General features: G+C 53.4%; 6 protein-coding genes across 6 annotated transcripts; 1 reads left to right on the top strand and 5 right to left on the bottom strand.

The window, feature by feature from the left end:
• Window positions 1-558: 558 nt before the first annotated feature.
• On the bottom strand, window positions 559-5,003 carry PG998_007018 (DNA helicase INO80; the record flags this gene model as incomplete). Its single annotated transcript, XM_066873834.1, has 2 exons — window positions 559-731; window positions 794-5,003. 2 exons carry the CDS (start codon window positions 5,001-5,003, stop codon window positions 559-561), a joined length of 4,383 nt encoding a protein of 1,460 aa, XP_066729779.1.
• Window positions 5,004-6,962: 1,959 nt separating this feature from the next.
• On the top strand, window positions 6,963-7,361 carry PG998_007019 (uncharacterized protein; the record flags this gene model as incomplete). The annotated part of the gene is made up of 1 exon (XM_066873835.1): window positions 6,963-7,361. One exon carries the CDS (start codon window positions 6,963-6,965, stop codon window positions 7,359-7,361), a length of 399 nt encoding a protein of 132 aa, XP_066729780.1.
• A 2,857-nt stretch (window positions 7,362-10,218) lies between these two features.
• PG998_007020 (ABC transporter ATP-binding protein ARB1) lies at window positions 10,219-12,126 on the bottom strand (the record flags this gene model as incomplete). Its single annotated transcript, XM_066873836.1, has 2 exons — window positions 10,219-10,345; window positions 10,409-12,126. The coding sequence occupies 2 exons, from the start codon at window positions 12,124-12,126 to the stop codon at window positions 10,219-10,221; spliced, it is 1,845 nt and encodes a 614-aa protein (XP_066729781.1).
• Window positions 12,127-13,865: 1,739 nt separating this feature from the next.
• PG998_007021 (uncharacterized protein) lies at window positions 13,866-14,282 on the bottom strand (the record flags this gene model as incomplete). Its single annotated transcript, XM_066873837.1, has 1 exon — window positions 13,866-14,282. The coding sequence occupies one exon, from the start codon at window positions 14,280-14,282 to the stop codon at window positions 13,866-13,868; it is 417 nt and encodes a 138-aa protein (XP_066729782.1).
• A 661-nt stretch (window positions 14,283-14,943) lies between these two features.
• PG998_007022 (efflux pump protein) lies at window positions 14,944-17,464 on the bottom strand (the record flags this gene model as incomplete). Its single annotated transcript, XM_066873838.1, has 10 exons — window positions 14,944-15,354; window positions 15,438-15,598; window positions 15,667-16,176; window positions 16,262-16,333; window positions 16,397-16,420; window positions 16,517-16,591; window positions 16,689-16,788; window positions 16,852-16,903; window positions 17,070-17,119; window positions 17,207-17,464. The coding sequence occupies 10 exons, from the start codon at window positions 17,462-17,464 to the stop codon at window positions 14,944-14,946; spliced, it is 1,713 nt and encodes a 570-aa protein (XP_066729783.1).
• Window positions 17,465-18,463: 999 nt separating this feature from the next.
• On the bottom strand, window positions 18,464-20,716 carry PG998_007023 (uncharacterized protein; the record flags this gene model as incomplete). The annotated part of the gene is made up of 4 exons (XM_066873839.1): window positions 18,464-18,519; window positions 18,671-18,992; window positions 19,975-20,518; window positions 20,589-20,716. 4 exons carry the CDS (start codon window positions 20,714-20,716, stop codon window positions 18,464-18,466), a joined length of 1,050 nt encoding a protein of 349 aa, XP_066729784.1.
• Between the last annotated feature and the right edge of the window lie 594 nt (window positions 20,717-21,310).

Consider the following 21,310-nt stretch of genomic DNA (forward strand, 5'->3'; position numbering starts at 1 on the left):
GACGGGTAGGGGCATGAATGTATACGTTCGTTTCGTACTTCTAAGCTTCGCGTGAAAGAAAGCAACAACAAAGAGAGGTAAGTAATAATAGCAGGAAAACAAGTTGTGCTAGATGCTCGATTATGGCTTTCGGCCTGGCGGTAGATGCCACAAGCCGGTAAGGCAGGGCCACTCGATAATCCCCCAATGTCTAGACAGAAAAACCCTCCCAAAAATGATGCTGCTGTTTCGGGTCTTTCTCTCTTTCTCTGGCCGACCTCTCCCTTGAATAAATATCAACAATGCAACGCCTCGAGGTTCCCCTTTTTGTACTTGGTACAGTTACACATGTTTGGTACATCATCAACCATTTCCACCCCTCCTTCTTCCACCCCACCATTAGTTGTCTCTGATGTGTGGTGTATATGGTGGTGGATGGGTGTGGCTTTGATATACCAACAGACGAGAAAGCGCGCTCTCACTGGGAGTGGGAGAGCCCATTTGCACGTATAATATCGCCAGGACACACATCCTCTTGTGTGCCCCTTTCCCAGCCTCCCTTTAATCAATACAATAGGATCAGATATCCATCTCGCCGTCTGCGAGAGCGAGCCTCTGTTTTGCGGTCTTCGCTTTCTTGCTGCCGCCGCCACGACGCTTCTTGCTCGCAGGTGCCGGAACTTCTTCGGCCGGTGTGGCGGTACCGGTGGCCGTGCCCGATTGCTTGTTACCGTCATCGAAATGTCCCTCGCCTGATAGGATGTTAGCAAAATGAAAATGTAGGGAGGGGGGTCCCGTTGCTGGCAAAACTCACCTTCATGGTACATGTCATCCAGACTGACAGCCTCTCTCTTCCGCTTGGTAGCAGCACCACCACGCTTCTTGGTCTGCTTCTCGATCTCGCCGCTCTCGAGAAGCTCCTTCTCTCTACGCTCGATCATCTCGGCCTCGTCATCATCCGCAAGCCACATCGCGATATCCTTGTTCCTGTTTTCTGTAGGACGACGACCACTGAAGTCGACGCCACGAGAGCCACCACCGGAAATGACCACACGCTGCACCTCTTCCTTCTGCATAGCGCGCTTCCGGATGCGTTCCTCGATAGTGCCGCGCGTGATGAGTCGGTACACAGTGACCTGGCGGGTCTGGCCCAGTCGATGGGCACGATCCATGGCCTGCGAGTCGATTGTAGGGTTCCAATCACTATCGTAGAAGATGACGGTGTCGGCCGTAGTTAAATTGATACCCAGGCCACCAGCGCGTGTAGAAAGAAGGAAGATGAAGATCTCAGGTCGAGTCTGGAAGTCGTGCACAGTATCTCGGCGGTCCTCCAACTTGGTAGAGCCATCCAATCTGCAGTACTTATAGTTGCGGTAGGTCAAGTACTCCTCCATCAAGTCGATCATGCGTGTCATCTGGAAGTAAAGCAATACACGGTGACCCTCCTCCTTGAGTTTGAACAGCAGCTGATCCAGCTTCGCAAGCTTGCCACTATCGGTGACGAACCGGCGCATGCTGGGCACAGTGATGTTGGTGAACTTGGTCTTCTCGTTGTCGGGGCGTGGTATCAGAGCCGTGGACGGATATTGCTCTACGGGTATGTTTTGGGTGATCAAGGCCTTCTCCTCGACGCTGCTAGGACCGTACAGAGCCCTGCGCATCGGTATGTTGAAGAAGGTCTCGTCCCGCTCTGTAAGAGGAGCACGGGTGCCCTCGCAGGATACCTCGATTGGCGGCGCAAGTGCACCGGGCAGAGCTGCCTGCTCGACTCGGCTCAAGCCAGAATTCCGCCACTTGGTGCGAGAAAGGTTCATGAGTTTGTCGAGGATACCCTCACTTGTTACCTCTGCTAAGGCGCGGCGATCGTTCCGGGCAGATACCTGGAAGAGAGCGTGGGCCGGCGTAAACTTCTTATCCTCAGGCTCGTCGTAGAGGACATTGAGGTGCCCCAGTCGGTTTCCTTTCTTGACAAGACCAGCAGCACGTGTGAACACATCGGCGTGGCTAGCCTTGTAGGCCTCTTGTGGGCTTGTATCAGCGAACCGAAGGAAGGAGAAGGTGTCATTCCCCTCTGCGTTATCGCGAATATTGTCGGGAGTCCAGATGTTCATCATGTGGTTCAGGTATTTATTCCTAAACCCGGCCTTCTCATTGTCTTTGCCAGCCTTGTAAAGCCGACCTCCTTCTGTCCATACTCGGCGCGGCAGGCTATAGTCGATAAGACTGCGCGTCGAGTATCCGACCGTGACGTTAGTCCCCTCTCGGACAAAAGAAGCTGTCTCGGCAAAGTAGGTACTGCAGAAGGGACTGGTCGTTTCGGCACGTTCGAAAAGATCCGGGTGGTTACAGACCTTTCGGAACTGCATGACCAGGTTCATCAGGGTACCCGAGTCTTGATCGTCACCCAACGTAGCCTTCTCGATCAGGTCCATGATGCTGATCTGGTTGCGCAGGTTACGGTAGTAGGCGCGTTGGCGGTATGTAAGATTGCAGAAGACGTCGAGCTCGATTTTGTCACCAAGCTCCTTCTGCACGTGTTTCTTCACACGCCGCAACATGAACGGTTTGAGGATCATGTGCAGCCGCTTAAGCTGGTCCTCGTTGAGCGTCGTGTTGCTCTGTGCGTGCGACTCGATGTCCTTTGAAAACCACTCGCTGAATTCGTCGTGGGAATCGAACAGCGAAGGCATGATGAAATGAAGCAACGCCCACAGTTCTTGCATGTTGTTCTGGATCGGAGTTCCGGTCAACAGCAGTCGGTTACGGCAGTGGAAGCTGAGCAGGCACTTCCAACGCGAACTATTCGAGCTCTTGATGGCTTGAGCCTCGTCCAAAATCATATACTGCCACTTCATCTTCTGGAAATAGGCAACATCAGACACGACAAGCTGGTACGACGTGACGAGCACATGGAATGGCGCATCCTTCTTGTACGTGTGGTGCTTGCGGTCCCAGAATTTTCGCAGTACCTTTCGGTCGCCTGCGGTTCCCCAGTAAGGGAGAATCTTGAACTCGGGGACGAATCTTGCAATCTCCTGCTGCCAGTTGTGCAAGGTCGACGCAGGTGCCACGACCAGGTAAGGGCCCCAGATATCGTGCACCTCGGCTAGATACGCCATGACAGAGATGGACTGGACAGTTTTGCCGAGACCCATTTCGTCGGCCAGAATTCCGTTGATACCTTGCTCGTAGAGATTGGCAAGCCAGTTGAGACCCTTCAGCTGGTACTCCTTGAGCTGGCAGTTCAGGAGCTTGGGTTGCTCGATATCGACGTCGCCCAGTCCTGTGGGGTTCTGGAAGTTCATCTCGCCATCCTCGTCCATATCTGTGTCTTGCTTGTTGAATGCTCGTGCCTTCGCCTGAGCCTCGGCAATGGCGTTTTGCGCGTTGGCCACAGCAGCAGCTTGCAGAGCTTCTTCATCCTCTTCTTCGAAATTGAGTGCATCGAAATTAGTGACCTTGGAACCGACTGGGCCAGTGGGCTCGGCAACGTTCAGCTTCTTCTCGGCCGACGCAGCATCCGTAGCAGGTGCAATCTCGGGGTTGTCAGTACTCCTCTCCACCTCATCGGTCTTGATCTTTTTGCCAATGAAATGAGAGTACAGCTCGGTCTGCGAGATCAAGAAGTTGAGCTTCCTCTTCTGCCGCGCGGCTTCTCGGTCGGCTTCCTCCTTCCGGGCGTTTTCGATCTCCTGCCTCTCGGCCGCCTTGCGTAGATCTCGTTCCTCGCGTTCGTTACGCTTCCAAAAGCTCATCATATCACGCATACAACGCTTGGCCCTTGCCTGAAGGTCTTTGGTCCCCTTGTTGGTTCGTAGCTGCCAGCGCTTGGCCTCTTTGGAGGCAAGAATGGCCGTCTTCTTCAGGTTGGATGCTTTCGTTGCGTAGGAGTCGCCCGCAAGTTTGTACGTCTTAGGAACATCTTTACGAGCGAGATCGCGCCAGATCTGGTCATAAATCTGGTTGTAGCCCTTGGATTGGAATTTGGTCTCCAAGGGGTTAGCAGGAGGTTCCTCGATTGCCTTCTCCTTTTCTTTGGGCTCCTTCGTGCTGTCTCGCCCTTCGCGATCCTTGTCTTTGGAGTCCTTAGAGGAGCCCTTGTTAAGCTTGATGCGAATCTTGGTCTCCTCTCTGCTCGGTAGCTCCTCGCCAGCATCGATGGCAGCTTGCGCTGCTTCAGCAGAGTCCTTCTCGGCTTGTTTCTGCTCCTTGGACTTCTTGGGTCGAGTTCCAGATCGCTTCGACTTCTTGGTGCTGGTTGGCTCGGCATCGCTAGTGCCCATGATGAAGCTAGACATGGTGCCGCCCTCCAGATTGGGCTCATATGGCGCAAGGTTACGTGCCGGACCCTTGATGCCCTTTTGTAGGACCATCTTGGTGGCTTCGACTTTCTTGTTAGCCCTCTCGGCCTCACGAAGGAGCTTTTGTCGTTCGGTCTCGTTCGCAGTGGCGAGAGCCTTGGCCAGCGCGGCCTCTCTCTGCTCGATGGTGACCTGCATCGACTTTTCGCGGCGACGCTTGCGTTGCATGTCCTTCTTGCGCTCCTTCTCGGCGAAGATCTCGCGCTCTCGAACTTCTTGCAGAGCTTCCTCATAGTAAATCTCGTCGTATCGTCGTTTGCCTAGGGCAGCGTGACTGTTAAGCCTCCTGCCCATAGAGGACACTAGTTCGAGACGGCGGCTCTTTCTATCTCCGGTCTCGTCCCTCTCCAAGTTGAGCTTGCGCCTCTTGCTTCGGTCGAGGTAGAAGTCATGCTCCATGTCGAGATCAGACAGATCGATGTCGTCTGCTTCAGTATCCAACCGTTCCAAGAGCTTTTCAATCTTCTTCTCCTTGTCGGCCGAGAGCGTCCGGGCTTTTGCCTGGCCATTAGACTGTCGCTTACTGGCAGATTTGGCAGGAGGGTCCCTAGACGCGCTAGATGACCTTCGCGACTTGGATTTGGAGGCGCCGCCTTCCGAGTCTCGAAGCTGGGCCTCTCGTCCCTTGCTCTTTCGAGCAGGCTTCTCCCGTTTCTCGGTCATGATCGGCGGCCTTGCAGGCTTCGGCAGAGGATCGGTACTGGACAGGATATTGGAGAAGGACATGAGTTCAGCTGCACGGCTCGGTGTCTAGTTATGAAAGTTAGCTGGAATGCTTATTGACGTGGACGGTCGGCCACGATGCTATATTGAAGGTTGATGACACGAGGTCGTGTCGATCATGGATATCGATATGTAGTGGGTAATTAGAAAAATGAACTTACACTGGCCGGGGCTGCCGCGGTAATAGAAGATGCAACGGGTTCGGGGTTCAGGATCGATGGTAACGAGGCGGCAGGTGTAGAGGCAGGAAGGCTGGTAGTTGATGCAGGCTCTGGCTGGGTGCGATGACGCGAGGGAGATACTGCCAGATTTAATGCTTTGTTGGTTGGGCTGGGCGGATCAGCGCTTGCACCATTGGTGGTTTTGGAGTGCGAGCGAGGGCTGCGGCTTCGCGCTGGGAAATTTGCATTCACAGGCGATGGCGAACCATATCCGTTGGATTTCGGTCGCTGCGAATAACCGGCACTGTAAGGGTCGTTGCGTGACGACTGTTGATGGAGGTGAGAGAAGGTTAGCCGTTGTGTTGATGCGAAATCGACTTTGTCCATTGAAAAAAAGGAAATACAATTTGGTGTTGCAATTAGAGATGTAGGCCATTCATTGTCATCGGCGAAAACCCCCCTTCAGACAAGGCCGATGCTTCACCATGGTTCACCTTTTATCTGACGCAGAGCAAACTCTGGTGGAACGCGAATAAGGTCTGCACCTCCAAGCAGCCACATCCACTTCACCAAGGGAGCTATGCTACAACATAAAAAACCGGGGGAGGAGCAGAGGCAGTTCTCGCTTGAGTACAATTATCTCCAATAATACACGATGGAGTTTACACAAGTAGTACAAGATACAGTATACTATGCGACACTGCCGCGCTGTTCTAAGGGGGAGTGTCTGGTAGGGAGGGTCTTGACCAAAAAAGTTATATGGGACTCGATGTCAGCTCACCTGCTTATTGTTGGACCACGAGTCGGACGGCCGTCTTTCTTTGGTCGTATCCGTCAAGGGATCGTAAAAGCTACCAGACTTCTTTTCGCGCGCAGTTGCCTGGTGGCGATCGGGCTGTGGCGGTTGTAGCGGCGATGCACCGTTCTTTGCGCCGGGTGAAGCCATGGCGATTGATGAGCCAGAGGCCCCTGGCGGCGGAGCCAGAGGAGGCAATGCGGTGGTATGGGTCGTGTACGGCGACGATGATGTTGACGATGAAGTGGGCGGGAGATGCGAGGACGCGTAGGGGTCAAATGAGTGTTGTGGTGGTGATGGGTGGTGGTCGTTGTGATTAAGAAGAGGTGGCGGGCGTCGCGTCGTGATGGTGGCCTCGGCCGAGGATAATGGTGTTGAGATTAATGGGGCAGCATTTGATGGATGAAGGGGGAGGTGGTTGTGGGTGGGAATGGAAAGGGAATTGGTTGTGGGCGAAGAAGAAGAGGTAGCAGAAGGAGAAGGGTGTGGACGATGCTGCGGTGGATGGAATGGCGCGGGCTGGTGAAAATCTGATTGCAGCAGCAATTGCTGCGTTGACGCTTTTGTCGGAGATCTCACCACGGTTACGTTGGCGTTGGCCGTATTAGTAGCGGTGGTATTCAACTCATTAGCATTGGCGTCTTTGGGTCCAACTGCCTTCCAGGTCAAAGTCTGAGCTTCTTCTCCAATTGCTCCAACGTGCTGCTGCCCGTGGAGTCCACCAGCTCCAGCACCACCGGCATTAGTGCTGTGTCTTGAGCTTGCCGTAGATCCCCTTTCGGTTTCACTTCGTCGAACTCCTCCAACTTCATTCATCACCCCTTCGAGAAAGGAGGATTGGCGAGGTGGTCCTGGCGCAGTGGGAAGTCCCGGCGATGTCGCGCTGGCGAATGCGCTTTGCCCGGGAGCGGCTTGCTGCTGGTGGAATGGTGTGTATGCACCATGCGATCTCCTCCTCGATCTATCGTGGCCGCCGTCTTCCGTCTGTTGCAGTACTGTCGCATGGAAATCCATCTCTCGCTAGTGTTCTGGTCTCTTGCATTGGTCTTTTGGAGCATAAGTATTTGCTTTCCCCTCTCTACTTCTCTTCCCAAGCACCGGATGCTTTTGCTGTTCGGCGATCTTGACGCTGTTCCGGGTCCGTACAGTGTTCTTTTTAGCGCATCGACACCATTCTTCGGCCAGGCGTATGGATGTGAGACATATAACCCACGCTACTCGGAGGGCGAGGTGCAGGAAGACGAAGAATCAACCAAGATCGCGGAATCGAAAACCAGAAGAAGTCTCTTGGCCTGCTCTGGTTCCTCGAGCCGGGCTTTGATATTTTGCTACGCCGTGTAGATATGCATGTAACTGGTAGTGGTTGGGGGATCACAGCGTGTCGGTCGATTATAAGTCCTTCACCGGGGCAATAGTCGACTGAAAAACGTGTGCGCAATAGAACGGTAGTATAGCACCTGGAGTGAAGATATGAAATACGACGTGCTTGGAGTATTGAAGTCTACACCGGGGTGGGTTAACTCGAAAGGGGCCTGGTTCTAATCTAGATTGCCACAGATGTACAGGAATGCGACAAAAGTGCAACTCCCAGGCGAAGAGCGATGAGAGAGAAACGGAGGCGAAGGAGCAACGGAGAGGGTATTGACGATGGGCGATATGTGTGGTGTGGTGCGGGAAGGACGGATGCTGTCGAGGTTGAGCAGCTTCTAATGATTTGCCTCCACGACCTTCCATGATTGCGAGAAGTCCAGCCCAATAATAGACACATTCATTCCCCTTCCTGCACGAGACGCAGACCCATCGAAGTTTGGTAGCCAGCAGCCTGGTGATGTGACGGGACAGTTCCCCACGCTGGACCAGCAGCTCTCTCTCCCTCTCCCTCTCTCTCTCTCTCGCTTCCTGCTCGCCAAATTCTCGCCGAAAGGGTCGAACCCGGGTGCCAGAACAGGTGCGTCTGATGGGATGGGATGGGAATGGGGAGTCTTGATGATCGATCCGTCCAGACAACCCACCTCCACACCTACGCCATCCCTGCTCGAGCCGCCCAATAGGACGCTGGTATGCAGCTACCCTAACAATGCAACCCGAATCCCCCGGCCAGGCCAAGCCCCAGCCATTACCCAGTCAATTACATTTGGCAATGACACCCAGCCGGCGATGGATGTACACGGCTATATTTATCCCTGGGAATGCCCTCTCCAAACCAACCTTTTCCGAGAGCGGAAGGAAGTGTGCAAAAGCGCGGCTTGAGTGAGCAATCTGCACAAGAATCTAAAGGGTGGTTGTTTTTCTTTGCCATGGAAGCATTGGGTCTGCGGTGTAACCTCTTTACAGGCACGTTGCGACACGACACGACACGATGCCCATGCAGAGCAGATAGACACACTTACGCGCAAACCCACGCGGAGGCGTCGCGACTTTTCCAAGTATGCGCCCCTGCCTGCCCTGTGGATCTCGATTAAACAGGGCCCCCAGTTGATGTTTCCAGACTGGGCCGAGCTGAGGCGTCTCAGCGACTCGTGCGTTGCTTGCTACTCCACCTTCCAGGTGGGGCCCGTGATAGCACAAGGAAGCATGCATCTCCATACTCGCGATAGCTTCATCATCATCCTGCCGGATATTTTGCTCAAGCAACTCGATACTTGAATACGAAGACAGCATCAAGGACATAATATAGACTTGCACGCACCAAAGTACCTATAACATGATGAAATATGTATCCGCGCTGCCTATGATGCATAAATGTTTTCTGATTAGCTCCATCGCAACCCTCATGTTCGTAAGGGCGTGGGAAGGGCGCGTGAATCTGTTATATGTGCTAGATATCGACATATCAGCCTAAGATCTAAATGAGATAGCGCGTCTGTCTTGCGAAAACAGCAGATTTGGATTCCATGCCCCGGCCCCCAAGATAGCCATTGTTATCCTATACCAGGCCTTACTTACAATACGTTTGACTTCCGCTCTGCATCCCAATATCGGCGGGCTTGAACCGTTTCAGCTGGTCCGAAGATATCGTAGGCTGAGCTTAAGGACGTTCACCCCCATCTGTAATTATATCTGGATATAGGAATCATTATCTAGGAGGTATCGTTATGAATTTCGATATTATCTACCAACGTCATTGCTGCCGGTTGGAAATAGCATGGCAATTATCCATCAAGGTGCGCAATCATTGGTGGTACGCACATACCCTTATGGTCGTCGTCACAACGATGCTGCATGATCGTGGCCGTAAGCCCGTGGTTCTTACTACGTGAACATTGGGGCACTGATTGTAGGAAAATCGCAAGGACAAAATCACACCAGTTCAAGCAACTCCGGGCTCATTGTTCTGTATGGTAAGCTTGGTTGATTTCAAGTAGGATTAAACCCAGTATTTCCCGGATGTGAGTGTACTATCTGGAGCGCGATGTTACGCAAGCGACATGAAAACAAAGCAGCCCAGCTGTACACACCTGTCGTACACAGATTGGCTATAAGAGGGCCTACAAGAACTGATCATGCCCTACCAACATACTAGTGTCATATAACCCCTATATATACTAAACAACCTCATTTGTCACTCTGAATGGATTAGCCCCCGAGGTGAAGGTCTCCTTCCTAGAGGTGGCGTTCCCTCGCCCCGACGTTGACTCCGGGGCATGCCTCACGCAATGGATGCGAGTACCTCTCAAAGTCTAGTTCGAGCAACACGATATTACACTCCACGCTGTCGGTTCAGTAGATCGTATTGGTTGGGTTGTCTTCATTGGCCTCTGCCACCGTCACGGAGAACGACCTAGCTCCATACTTGACCAGAGAGGATATTATGCCAGTCAGTCCCGATTATTGACCTTGCGCGGTAATTGTGGTCCGAGTCGAACAATGCTTCTCCTTTTCCAGATGAACCCAACGTCCTAGTCGAACACATGGTCAACGATAGCAATGAGACAAGGCATTCACTGCAGGCAATGGCGTTACGACAGACCCGAATCGCGATGGGAGCCTCGATATGTGTTCATCAACGTCTATTCCCGACCAAATATAGCTTTTTGTCATACCCGGGGCTCCTGACTAGGAAGCCCTCATGATTCCTAGAGTGCGACTACTCTTCCCAATCTATAATGAGCCGCATCCTAAAATGCATGCTAACAGACCTCTCTATGAATCAAGCCCAAAAGTAAACGACCGAAATGCGCCAAGAAAACGGGCCACCTTAAACAGCACCGGCAGCCAACATCTTCTTCCGCAGGTAGTTCTTGTAGTCACCAATTGAGCCATCCCACTGGGTGATGGTCTTGTTCTCACACACCAGAATCTGCTTGGCGATCTTGTCCAACAGTCTGTACGAATTATTAGCTTTACGAACACGTTAAAGTGGCAAATCTGGAGTTTGGTTGACTTACCGGAAGTCGTGAGAGACGACAATCACACCACCATCGAAGTGGTTAATGGCATCGGCGAGAGCGTCGATGGTAGGGATATCGAGACCGTTTGTAGGCTCGTCGAGCAACAACATGTTGGGTGCGTCAATAGCCAGGAGAGCGAATACGATTCTGCTCTTCTGACCCTCGGACAGGGTGCCCATCAAAGCGGTCTGGGAGTTACCCGAGACACCGTACTTGCCGAGCTGCTGTCTCCAGTATTGGTAGTCTTGTGTCTTCTCACGGTACTTGTCGCGGACGAAGTCGAGAGCACTCTTGGTCAGGTCAAGCTGCTCAGCACTGTGTTGAGAGTACATGCCGAGCTTCAAGTGAGTGTGTCGTCCTACGGTACCACCAGTAGGGCTGATCTTGTTGGTCATTAACCGCAGCAGAGTAGACTTGCCAACACCGTTGGGGCCCACCAGCGCAGCACGAGAGTCCATGTCGAAACCGAGATCGACGTTACGGTACAGGTCATCCTCGGACTTTCCTGAGTAGGAGAAGGTGACGTCATCGAAAGACAACACTGGCGGAGGCAGCTTCTCGGCATCAGCGAAGCGGAACTTGAACTCTCTGTCATCGACGACCTTCTCGATGAGGCCGGCTTCAATCATCTTCTGCTTTTGCTTCTCACGAGACTTGGCCTGTCTGACCAAGTTGGCGTAAGTACCGGCACTGGCAATGAACTTGTCAATGTGAGCAATTTCAGCCTGCTGCTTCTCGTAGGCCTTCATCTGGTTGATCTCCTGCTCAGCACGGGTCTTGGTGTAAGAATCGAAGTTACCACCGAAGTACATGAGCTGCTGCTTGCGCATATCGATCATGTTGTTGCAGACACCGTTCAAGAAATCCTGGGAGTGAGAGATGAGGACAAGTGTACGATCCCACTTCTTCAGGTACTCTTCCAGCCACACACAGGCCTCGAGATCCAAATGAGCAGTGGGGTCATCAAGCAGAAGGAGAGTGGGCTTGACGAAAAGAGCCTTGCCGAGGGCAACTCGCATACGCCATCCTCCGGACATATCCTTGGTCTTCTTGTGGATGGTCTTCTTGTCGAAACCCAGACCGGTCAAGATGAGAGAGGCTCGGGTGGCGAAGGTAGAGGGGTCCATCTTGTCCATGTGGTCGTAGAGGTCGAGGAGCATAGGGCTTTCGGGGCCGTCCTCCTCGAGCATCTTCTCGGAGAGCTCCTCCAGTCTCTTCATCTCGTTCTCGGCCTCGGTGACGACCCACTCGAGGGCGCCGAGTTCTGAGGGCGGGGCACCCTGGTTGAGAAGGTAGATATCGACATGCTCGGGGATGGGGTACTCGCGAGCAGCGATGGCCTTGAGCAGAGTAGACTTTCCGCAGCCGTTCTCACCGAGGAGACCGTAGCGGCGACCGAGGGTAAGCTCGAGGGTGGTCTCGTTGAGAAGGACGCGACCGTGGAAGGTCAAGGTGGCGGTGATGATTTTGACGTCCTTGCTTGTAGGAGTAGATGCCAGGACGCCAGTGGTGATACGATCACTCAGGCCTTCCTTGTCTGCTTGTGCTGCGAGAGCATCAATCTTGGACTGCTTCTGGTCATCGTCGTCACCGGCAACAGAGCTGGCCTTGGAGCCGGCCTTGGAGTTGGCCTTGGATCTGGAAACGAGCGTCTTCTTCTCGCCACCCTCGGCGGCCTTCTTGGCGAGTCTCTTCTCCTTGGACGAGGAAACCATGGTGATGGTGGTTATGGGTGGTTGATGGAAGACCTTTTGTCGATGGACAGAAAGGCAGGCGACGATGACGAAATCGTCGGTTGGGTATAAAGAGCGTCGAAAAAAGATTACCCCGCTTCGATAGAAAATGCGAAGAGTCGAGAGGCTCGGAAGTCAATCACAAGCGAATGTGACTGGTTTTAGTATGGGTGGAAAATATTCAGAATTTTCCAAATCTACAGTCTTGTCGAAAGTCGAATGCAGAGACTTTGCGAAAAACTAGAAGATGCTGGGTGCCAGGGAGGGAAAAATTAATTGGCTTCGAGTTTCGGGCTGACTTGGTCATTCAAAGGGGACTGGGACAATCAAGTGTTGCGACTCAGCCCCTCACACTCACACACACTTTGGCCACTGCCAATTATGATGGAGGGGCAACCACTTCCAGGGATCATTTTGGTGGGGTTGAACAATTTTCGCCCGATAACAGATAAGAGACTAACTAAGGTTAAGTACCGCAACCGCGCAGCCAGCAACCAAGGCAATGGCAATGGTACGTGCTTGCGGGGGCATGACGATGTAGTCAGGAATATTGCATAGAGGTGAGTGGTGAGTTTGGTTGCCCCCAATGTGTATCCTCCCTACATACATCCATGCAATCGTGTTTTCTCTGGCGCTTTCATGACTTGCATCGCGTAGTGCGTAGTGTAAACACACGCCGGGTCGCTGCTCCCCTTGGGGTTTCTCTCGGACCAATAGCCGCAGGGCCCGTCAGCATGTCTCATATCTGTGCAAAGAAATAAGACATGCTATATCTGGGCCCTGGATGCCATCGCTTGTCCCATCTGTGTTGCAGCACGTTGGGGAGACCTAGCTTTCCGTTTCGGAGCAACTACAGCGTCGATGGGGGTCTGCCTGGCCTGCACACCAAGCCAACTCATCTGTTCAAGTTGCGAACTAGAGGCCAGACAGGGCATACTCAACGCAACGCAGCTGTCGAGTTATTGGTGCTTCGAGAGAACCCGCCGTCTGTGAACATCCTGTTTTCCCCGTAATGTCTGCTCAATTGTCATCATACTCCAGCGAGAGTCAATAACAAGTGCGGCGCCCTTCAGCCAGCAGCTCGTGGCAAGTGCTGCAGCTGTGACAGCGGGATAGCCTGTGGCTGCATGTCTCCCTTGCTCGCCATGTGCTCGTTCGTTTCCTCGCCCGGCTGGGGCCATGACTGAGTACCGCACTTCGGACATGTGTTCTGAACATAATGGACGACAATTTGGGCCGGCGGCGGCGGCGCCGCTGGATACGTCGGCATGGCCGACTCGCCTCCGCCTGCTGCCGCCCAGTCCTGGTTATGTTTATGTTCGTGTTCAACCCATGATCGTCGAAACAGTATAGACTGGGCAACACTGTTGATCCATCCTAGTTAGCACGGCATGAAAACATCCAGCCCTGGGAAATGAAGGCGATGGAGGAGAAACAACATACCCAACGACGAGTGAAATTATGGCCAAAATCACTCCACGGGACTGTTGCGAAGCATACCCCCAGTCCTCGTTATACCCTCTTCTTTGAATGCCCCCATCTATCAACTTCCACATGAGCAAAGCAATGCAGATTACCACTACTGCCACTAGCAACCCGTCAATGACCAAGCTCGTCGGCGTTATGATCTCGGTGCCTTTATTCTTTAGGACACGAACCAGTCTCCACGTGTGCCAGGAAGCAAATAGTAAACCCTGCGAGTATTTGTTAACGCGTCCGAATCATCGAGTGGAGAGAGGGAGGGGGAAAGTGGTGAAGAATGGTGTTCTTACCCAGACGACACCTAACGCGGTATCCAGGTTGGCGGTTTGGGTCATGGCGATAATGAATTCGGCGACAACAATACCCACGCTAACCAGGAGAATTGTGTAACGCAAGAAGTACTTGGCCAAGTTCCAGGCCGACCGGTTCTTCTTCTCCTTCCGTGAGCGGGAGGCAGGGTCCGGGTTTGTTGCGGCTAGCGCGGCCTTGATACCTTCCTCCATCTCCGGCGTCAAGTGGAATGTCTGCTGCTGCTGCGGCGGCGGCGGCGGCGGCGGCATGGCGTGAAAGCCGGCAGCCTGTTGATGTTGACCGGCGGCCGGCGGGGCCGACGCGGTAACTGAGGAGCTAAATGTAGAAGCAGAAGTGGAGGCCATTGATGGGTTCTGACTTGGGCTGCAGTCTACAGGCTATCTAGACTCTAGGTAGGCAGCAGCAATTCTGTAAGCCGGGGGCAGGAGGGGTACACACAAGGAGGAGGTAGCCAGCAGTATTCAGGATCCGATCATGAAAAGGTTGCATGCGGACGCTGTGTCGCCCCTTAGCCGTCCATTCTCACTCTTGTGCTCGTACGATCTAAAATTAGGCAGTCGTTTTTCGACCCTGTTCAATGATCGACGACAATCTCCACTGTCGCCCGTACATACGGTGTATTAAGTCGCAGGTCGTCAATCCACTGGGGTTTACTGCACCTTCTTTTGTTCTTCCCTACCAATAAGACGATATTCCTACGCACAATGGAAAAGAAGAACAATCTTGATTGTACGTCAATCGCCGAGGAATCTTATGTAGGGAACGCGGGCGGTTTGTTTGATCGTCTTATTGGAACTCCATATAGTGAAGAGTGATGGGTTGAGGCTGCAAGCTGGCAGGCCGAAAATATTGGGTCTGCCTAACGCAAACTACCAACCACTAGCTGCTCGGGCAACCCGCGTCGTCGCCGTATAACCGACATTCGGTCAGCCTTGAAATTCGAGACAAGATTGTGGGTGGCTATTGATTTGTACATGGTGTTTCTAGAGTACCTCCCATTACCTTCTAAGCAGCCCCGTCTCCTCGCTGTTGTACCGTCCCCGTCTTCTTTTGTCGCGTGTCCTTCCACCCCACGCCCCAAGCCGCAACAAACGTCATGACGGCGCAGGCCGTCACGAGGTAAAAGACGCGATCGAAGCTATCGGCGTACGACTGCAGCACCCCTTCCAGGACCTCGGGCAGGCTGTCGGGCGGGACCAGGGCATGCACCGCCGCACCGCTCGCGCCCGCGGCGGAGACGGCCTCGGGCGAGATGGACGGGGCGCGAACGGCGATCTCCGCCCCGAGGTTGTGGGTGAAGATGGTGGCGGACACGACGGTCAGAATCGCGGCCGAAAAGTTCTGCGCGAAGATCATGGCGCTCATGCCGACGGGGATCTGCGCTGGCTGCAGCGCGTGCTGGATGGCGATGATGCACTGATAGAGACAGACAGACAAGGTTAGTGGAGAAGAAGTAGAAGAAACGATACAAGAGAAGAAGAAAGGGGTATAGGACGAACAATTTGCATGGCAGCACCTCTGCCAGCACCGGTTATGATTTGGTACCCAACCCACTTGGCCGTCTCCGTGCCGGGCGCAAGGGTAGATAGCAATCCGCTGCCGATGGAGTTAAAGACGCCGCCAAAGACAGCAAAGGGGAGATAATATCCGATTTTGGAGACTGGGATTTGTCAGCAGCGCATCTGGGCAACACTAGATGCTGCCTGGTGCAAGCAGAGTGATACTAACTCAAAGCCCCCGAAACCACGACGAGGAGAAGCTGAGTAAGAATACTCGGCAACATGTACACGCCACTGAGCGTCGGCCCGACACCCTTCACCCCCTGAAAGTAAATGGGCAAGTAGAAGCTGGCCACGGTGGTGCTGGCCATGACAAACATGCCCTGGACGACGCTCATGAGCACGACGCGCTGCCTCAGCAGGTGGCCGGGCAGCATGGCGCGGTCGCCCATGACGCGCCACTCCCAACCGACGAAGACGGCGGCCGTCGCGGCGGCGCCGCAGAAGAGCCCGACGATCTGCGCGCTGCCCCAGGCGTACGCCTGCCCGCCGAGCTGGAGCGCCAGCAGGAACATGACGGCGGCAGGCACGAAGAGGACAAAGCCCACGAGGTCGAGCTCGGGTACGACGCGGCGCAGCAGGGCGAGCGTGAAGGGCGGCTTCTCGGTGATGTCGGGGACGTGGGTCATGACGAGGAATGCGGCCGTGACACCGCCTATGGGTAGGTTGATGTAAAAGCCTGTTGTTATTGATTATACACCATGAGCCACGGTCAAAGGGAGCCAGGTCGGGAAGACGGGACGTTGGGGGTGAAGCGGACTTACACCATCGCCAACTCGAGTATTCTGTTAAAGCTCCGCCGATCAGAGGCCCGCACACAAGGCCCACTTGTGCGACTATAGACATGATAACTGGTCAGTACTCGCGGCATCTTCAGGGGTACGGGATTGTTTACTCACTTCCTATCACGAGGCCCGTGTATACTATTGCAATATATGAATCAGCAGGTGGTCACTCGCCCGTTTGCCACAGAGTCGAAGGGATTCTCTTGAATATAATCACATATTAAAGCCACTTACGGGGCCGTTTCGCCAAAGGAACAGCGCCGGCAACGAGCGTCATGGCTCCATTCATGAGACCCGATGATCCCAGGCCTATTGGCTCCCAACGTTAGTATTGCACTTTCAGGAGAAGCAACAACATGTCCCAAGAGGATTATGGAGGCACGGGTCCCAAATTGGAATCGCTTACCGGCAATAACCCTACCACCAATAAACATGGGCGAAGACGTGGCCACACCACATATCAACGAGCCGACTTCAAACACTAAGAAGAAGATGAGAAACGTCCACTGAAGTTATCGTTATTAGAAAAAACATCGAAATATGCGTGTGTTCAAATCATCGGTACATACTTTGGCGCTGAACTCGGTGTAAATCCTCCCCGTCAGGGGCTGCAAGCACGAACTGTTGTAAGGGGAGGCCGCCAACTAGTCAGCAAAATCACCAAAAACAAAACGACAACGAGAGCTAAAACCCCATGCTCGCATATATGTACGCATAAAATGGAATACATGGAAAAGAAATGATCGGGTTGCTCGCTCACCTGGCCAACTGATATGCTCCAGCATACCATCCCACATCCGGTAGACTGTGGAAGTCGCTCGTTATACGAGGGACGGCCTGTTCTCGTTTTTAGTTAGAAAGACAGACTTTCACAGCAAACCAGTACGCCGGCTGTTCCTCCTACTAATCAGGGTGAGTACTCACGGTGCTTATGATGGATATATCCAAGAGCATGAGGAAAGCGGCAAGGACAACAGCGACCATGACGGCCAACAGCTTGAGTCCCGTGATGTACTCGAGAACCTCGGCCGTCTTCTCTTGCGCCAGGTCACGGTCACCGCATGTTTCGGCAGTTGCTGCCGGAGATGGTGCGCAGGAACCCTTCTCTTGAACCGGTACTGGAGTTGTTGTCCCAGCCACAGCAGGGGTGGTGGCAGCGGCGGCCACAGGTGTCGGTTCCATTGCCTTGCTGTTGTAGGTTCTGGGGAGACTGCTTGTTGTTGTTAAACTTGTAGCAGGGGTAGTCTAGCAGGGACCAAATGCGAAGGGAAACTGGCGAAGATATCTAATCTCAACCAGTACTGCCGAGTTTGTTTCTTCTCCTCGCTATCGTTGGTGCAAGCAAGTAGAACACGGGGAGAAAAGAGCTGGCAAACGAAACGAGGGAGATAAACCCAGGGAAACGGAGAGAGCAGAGATGAGAGAGGACTATGGCCTGTGTCGTGGTCGTAATACGAAATCTGAATCAAGGCCGGTTCATTGCAGATGCGGTACTCATCCAAGTGTCTTTGATTCATGTTTCTGCGGTTTTCTTCTCTATCTCTTTGGAGCGAGCTGACGGATATAGGCTTTATATAGCAATGTGAATACAGCAGGAGTAGCAAGTAGGTACTATCATTCAATTGGATGTATTGAAGGAGGTGTGCTGCGCACGTCTCTCTGCCATGCGGAAAGCGTAACACCCAATCCCGAACGCCGCATCAGCAGATTTCCTAATTGGGATGCTTATATCGGGAACAACGCAGCGCCCGTGGCTCTCGAACCAGCAGCCCCCCCAGACGCCACGTCTAACGGCCCTTTGCAGTTGGATATCCTTGTGCACCTGGAATTTGCGATCGGATTTGACTTTGTCGATTCCCTCAAGGTGGTTGGTCTATGATGCTGCCAACGTACGTAGTTAGTGATCACGCCAACGGGCTATCTCGTTTACTGTAAGGAATGATGTTGCTGATCCCTTCTGAAACCAATCCCGGAAGCGAGCAGTGGACATCAAATTCCGACAGCAAAGCCTTCCGTGCGTTGTATTTTGGCCTTCTCCCTTGAGAGGGAGGGGCGGAAAGAACAACAATTGCGCCCAGCATCCCGGATTAAAAGAAGGTGGGAAATGCAACAATCTGATCTTACAACTCTAAGGGGCCTACCAGCTACTTTTTTTATTTTTACGAAAATCCACAAAATCTCTCAGCTTCCTTCCCAAGTGAGGAACATCTCGGACAGCCAATTCTCCTCCATCGACTCTGTCAGAACCGTGTCGACCGGATGATGCCCGTTCCACGAGCCTCCTACTCCCCCGGGGTGCCCGCCATTGCCTCCGTCGCCAAGCGACGTATCGCCACGTCCCGTCTCTCCTCCCGTGATCTGGTCCAGCGCAGCTCGCCATATGGGCACCGTCAGCCGCAGCGCGGCCGCGCCTCGCTTGAAGATGTCTCCCCTCCGAGTCTGAGTTGTCGATCCCGGCGGCCATGTGGGCCCGCTCGAACTTGTCCACGACCTGCTCGAGGTGGTGGACGATGTCGACCTCCTTCCGGGCCTCCACCCGGTCCCAGCCGGGGTCCTCGAGGAGCAGGAGGCGGTAGAGCACCTTCATCGCGCAGGCGAAGTGGAACATGACCGACGAACAGCACACGGCGATGGCGGCGGCATCTAACTTGTGGAAGCGCTCCAGGTACGCCTTCGTGACTTGTAGGCACATGTGTAGGTATTCGATGCGCTTGTATTCGAAACCGGAATATACTGACGGGGGCTGGTGGTAGGTAGCCAGCTCATATATCAATATTGTCGTGCTTTGTATGTTTGTTGTTACCACATCTGCTCATCTGGATCAGCAACATCTTGAATATGGAAATGGTCAACAGATACTCACCATGTTGCAGGACCCCGGGAGAAAGCCCCTGCTTCACTTGCTCAAGCGAGTTTAGAAACGCCTTTACAAACATAGACGGCGAAGAAGGCGCCCTTTCTCGGTCTTCGGGTCCTTTGCAATTGCGGGCCACGTCTTCTGATACACGTGCGATCTTTGCTAGAGCGATGAGTATCTCATCGGCAGGAGTCTCGTGGCTCTCCGCCAGCTTCGCCATGCAATCCGACAGGGGTGGCGACCATTGGATGACATCAAACTTCATGAACGAACAGATACTGGAGAAATTAGCCGAGCCTCGGTCCGAGTGTTTTGGGTGCTTACTTTGTGCAAATGATGAAGCATGCGAGTAGTGCTCGACGAGTCTCATTGCTAGGAGGCGGGATGTTGAGACCCTTTGGCACATTGCGATAGGTATAGGCCGTGAAACAGTTCATGTTAGAGTTCACTATGTTATCGTCTCGCTCACATCTGGTAATGCGAAGGTCAAAGGCTACTGATATTGCCATGCTGCACAGAGCTATGAACAACAATGGTCAGTTATTTCAAACAAGACTCAGCTTACCAAGCCACTGATCTACATATACCGCTGGGGAGCCGAATGGTACTTACTACAGAGAAATGGCCTCCCATATGAGAAATACGCACACCTTGAACGTGTCAATAGCCAGTCTTCCGCTACCTCTGTGTTGGGTAGCACTTACCATCCAAGAAACACCAGCATACCCTGGAGCAAATCAAGGTCACGACCACAATCGACAACCACTTTCTTGGCAATTATCTGCCGCACCTTGTCCGCAAGAGCATTCTGCTCATTGACGGATCGAGAACATACAGCCCTGATGCACAGCCACAGGAAGGGGCGGTCGCGCTGAAGGGCCTGGGCATTCATCTCCGGAGGGATATAGAGGATCGGGAAGTGGCGGAGCCTCTTCGTGCGAAATTCATGGAGAATGGCCTCAGCCTCAGCGTACGAGGCCCCGCCGACGTCAGTCGCATCCGTGAGCGACTCAGGGGTTTCGTAGGAGGCATTGGCAAGCGGTGGCAATGCCGGGCCCCGCAAGCTTTGGACCTCCGGTCGGGGTATGGTACCAGACGGAAGGATTGCGGCGGGAAAACCACTGGCAGGACAACCAAGCTCCCCGTCTCCTTGCAGGGACTCGGACGCCCAAGGCTGGGAGGCTGGAGAGCTTACATTGGTCCGACCACTGCCGCCCAGGTCGGTCAGAGCTTTGGCGGCATTTTGCGACTGGAGCAGGGAGACCAGGTCGTCCAGCTTCTCTTCAATGCGAGCTCGCTTTGAGGTGGAAGTCGGGGTCTTGGGTTTGCGTTTCCGTACATTTGGGGCCGGGATACATTCTTTCCTCAGTCGCTGACATCTAAAAAAAAAGCCATGCTATTAGATCTTGTCCGGACTGTACAGGAGAAACAACAGCGATTGTGGCCTACCTCTCACAGATACCGTTGATCTGGGGTATACAACGGCACTTGGCGTGCGAACAGTTGCTACAGGCTTGGCCATACGGTACGGACTGTGGTTGTTTGCCAGACTGAGGCTGCACCTGCACAGGGTCCATGCTGCACAACGGCGTGGCCTGGCGGGCTGGTCAGCAAGCTCAAAGCCGTCTGGCCGGGGTCCAAAGCCCATTACTCAGCGGTATGCACTGTTAGTACCGAAAGGGAATAATAGACAGCCAGAAGGGGATGGGGTGTCTGTTCGAAGCTGTCCTGTCACACGGAGTTGGGTAGATTTGTGGTTGAAATCCGGCCGCGTCGGGATTCACATCAGCCAAGACCCCGGTCGGCAATAAGGCTGAGATTAGCCTCTTGGCAGACCGACCCCTCGTCCACTGCAAAGTGCATCATCGACAATGGAATGGCAAAGCCTCCTACTTCATAAGAGATTCTAACTGTCGCGCGTCATAATGCACGGCTCTTCCAGCTCGGTAAGTATTTATATCGTGAATACTCAGTACGCTTACATGTACCAACCGGTATGCCCGCATCGGATCTAGTAGATATAGCACAATAGTAGTTCGGCGTCAACCGCTTTCCACAGGGAATACCTGGCAGGTCCATCCTCAGAAGCAGCCATCCGCATGGGAATCGGAGATCTTGAACAAACACCAGCTTCAGATTCGCTGTGTTACCGACGGCATGGTAATCCAACA

The sequence above is a fragment of the Apiospora kogelbergensis genome, assembly GCF_038363985.1.
Source record: "Apiospora kogelbergensis strain CBS 113332 chromosome Unknown utg000005l_segment0_segment0, whole genome shotgun sequence".
NCBI classification, from domain to species: domain Eukaryota; kingdom Fungi; phylum Ascomycota; class Sordariomycetes; order Amphisphaeriales; family Apiosporaceae; genus Apiospora; species Apiospora kogelbergensis.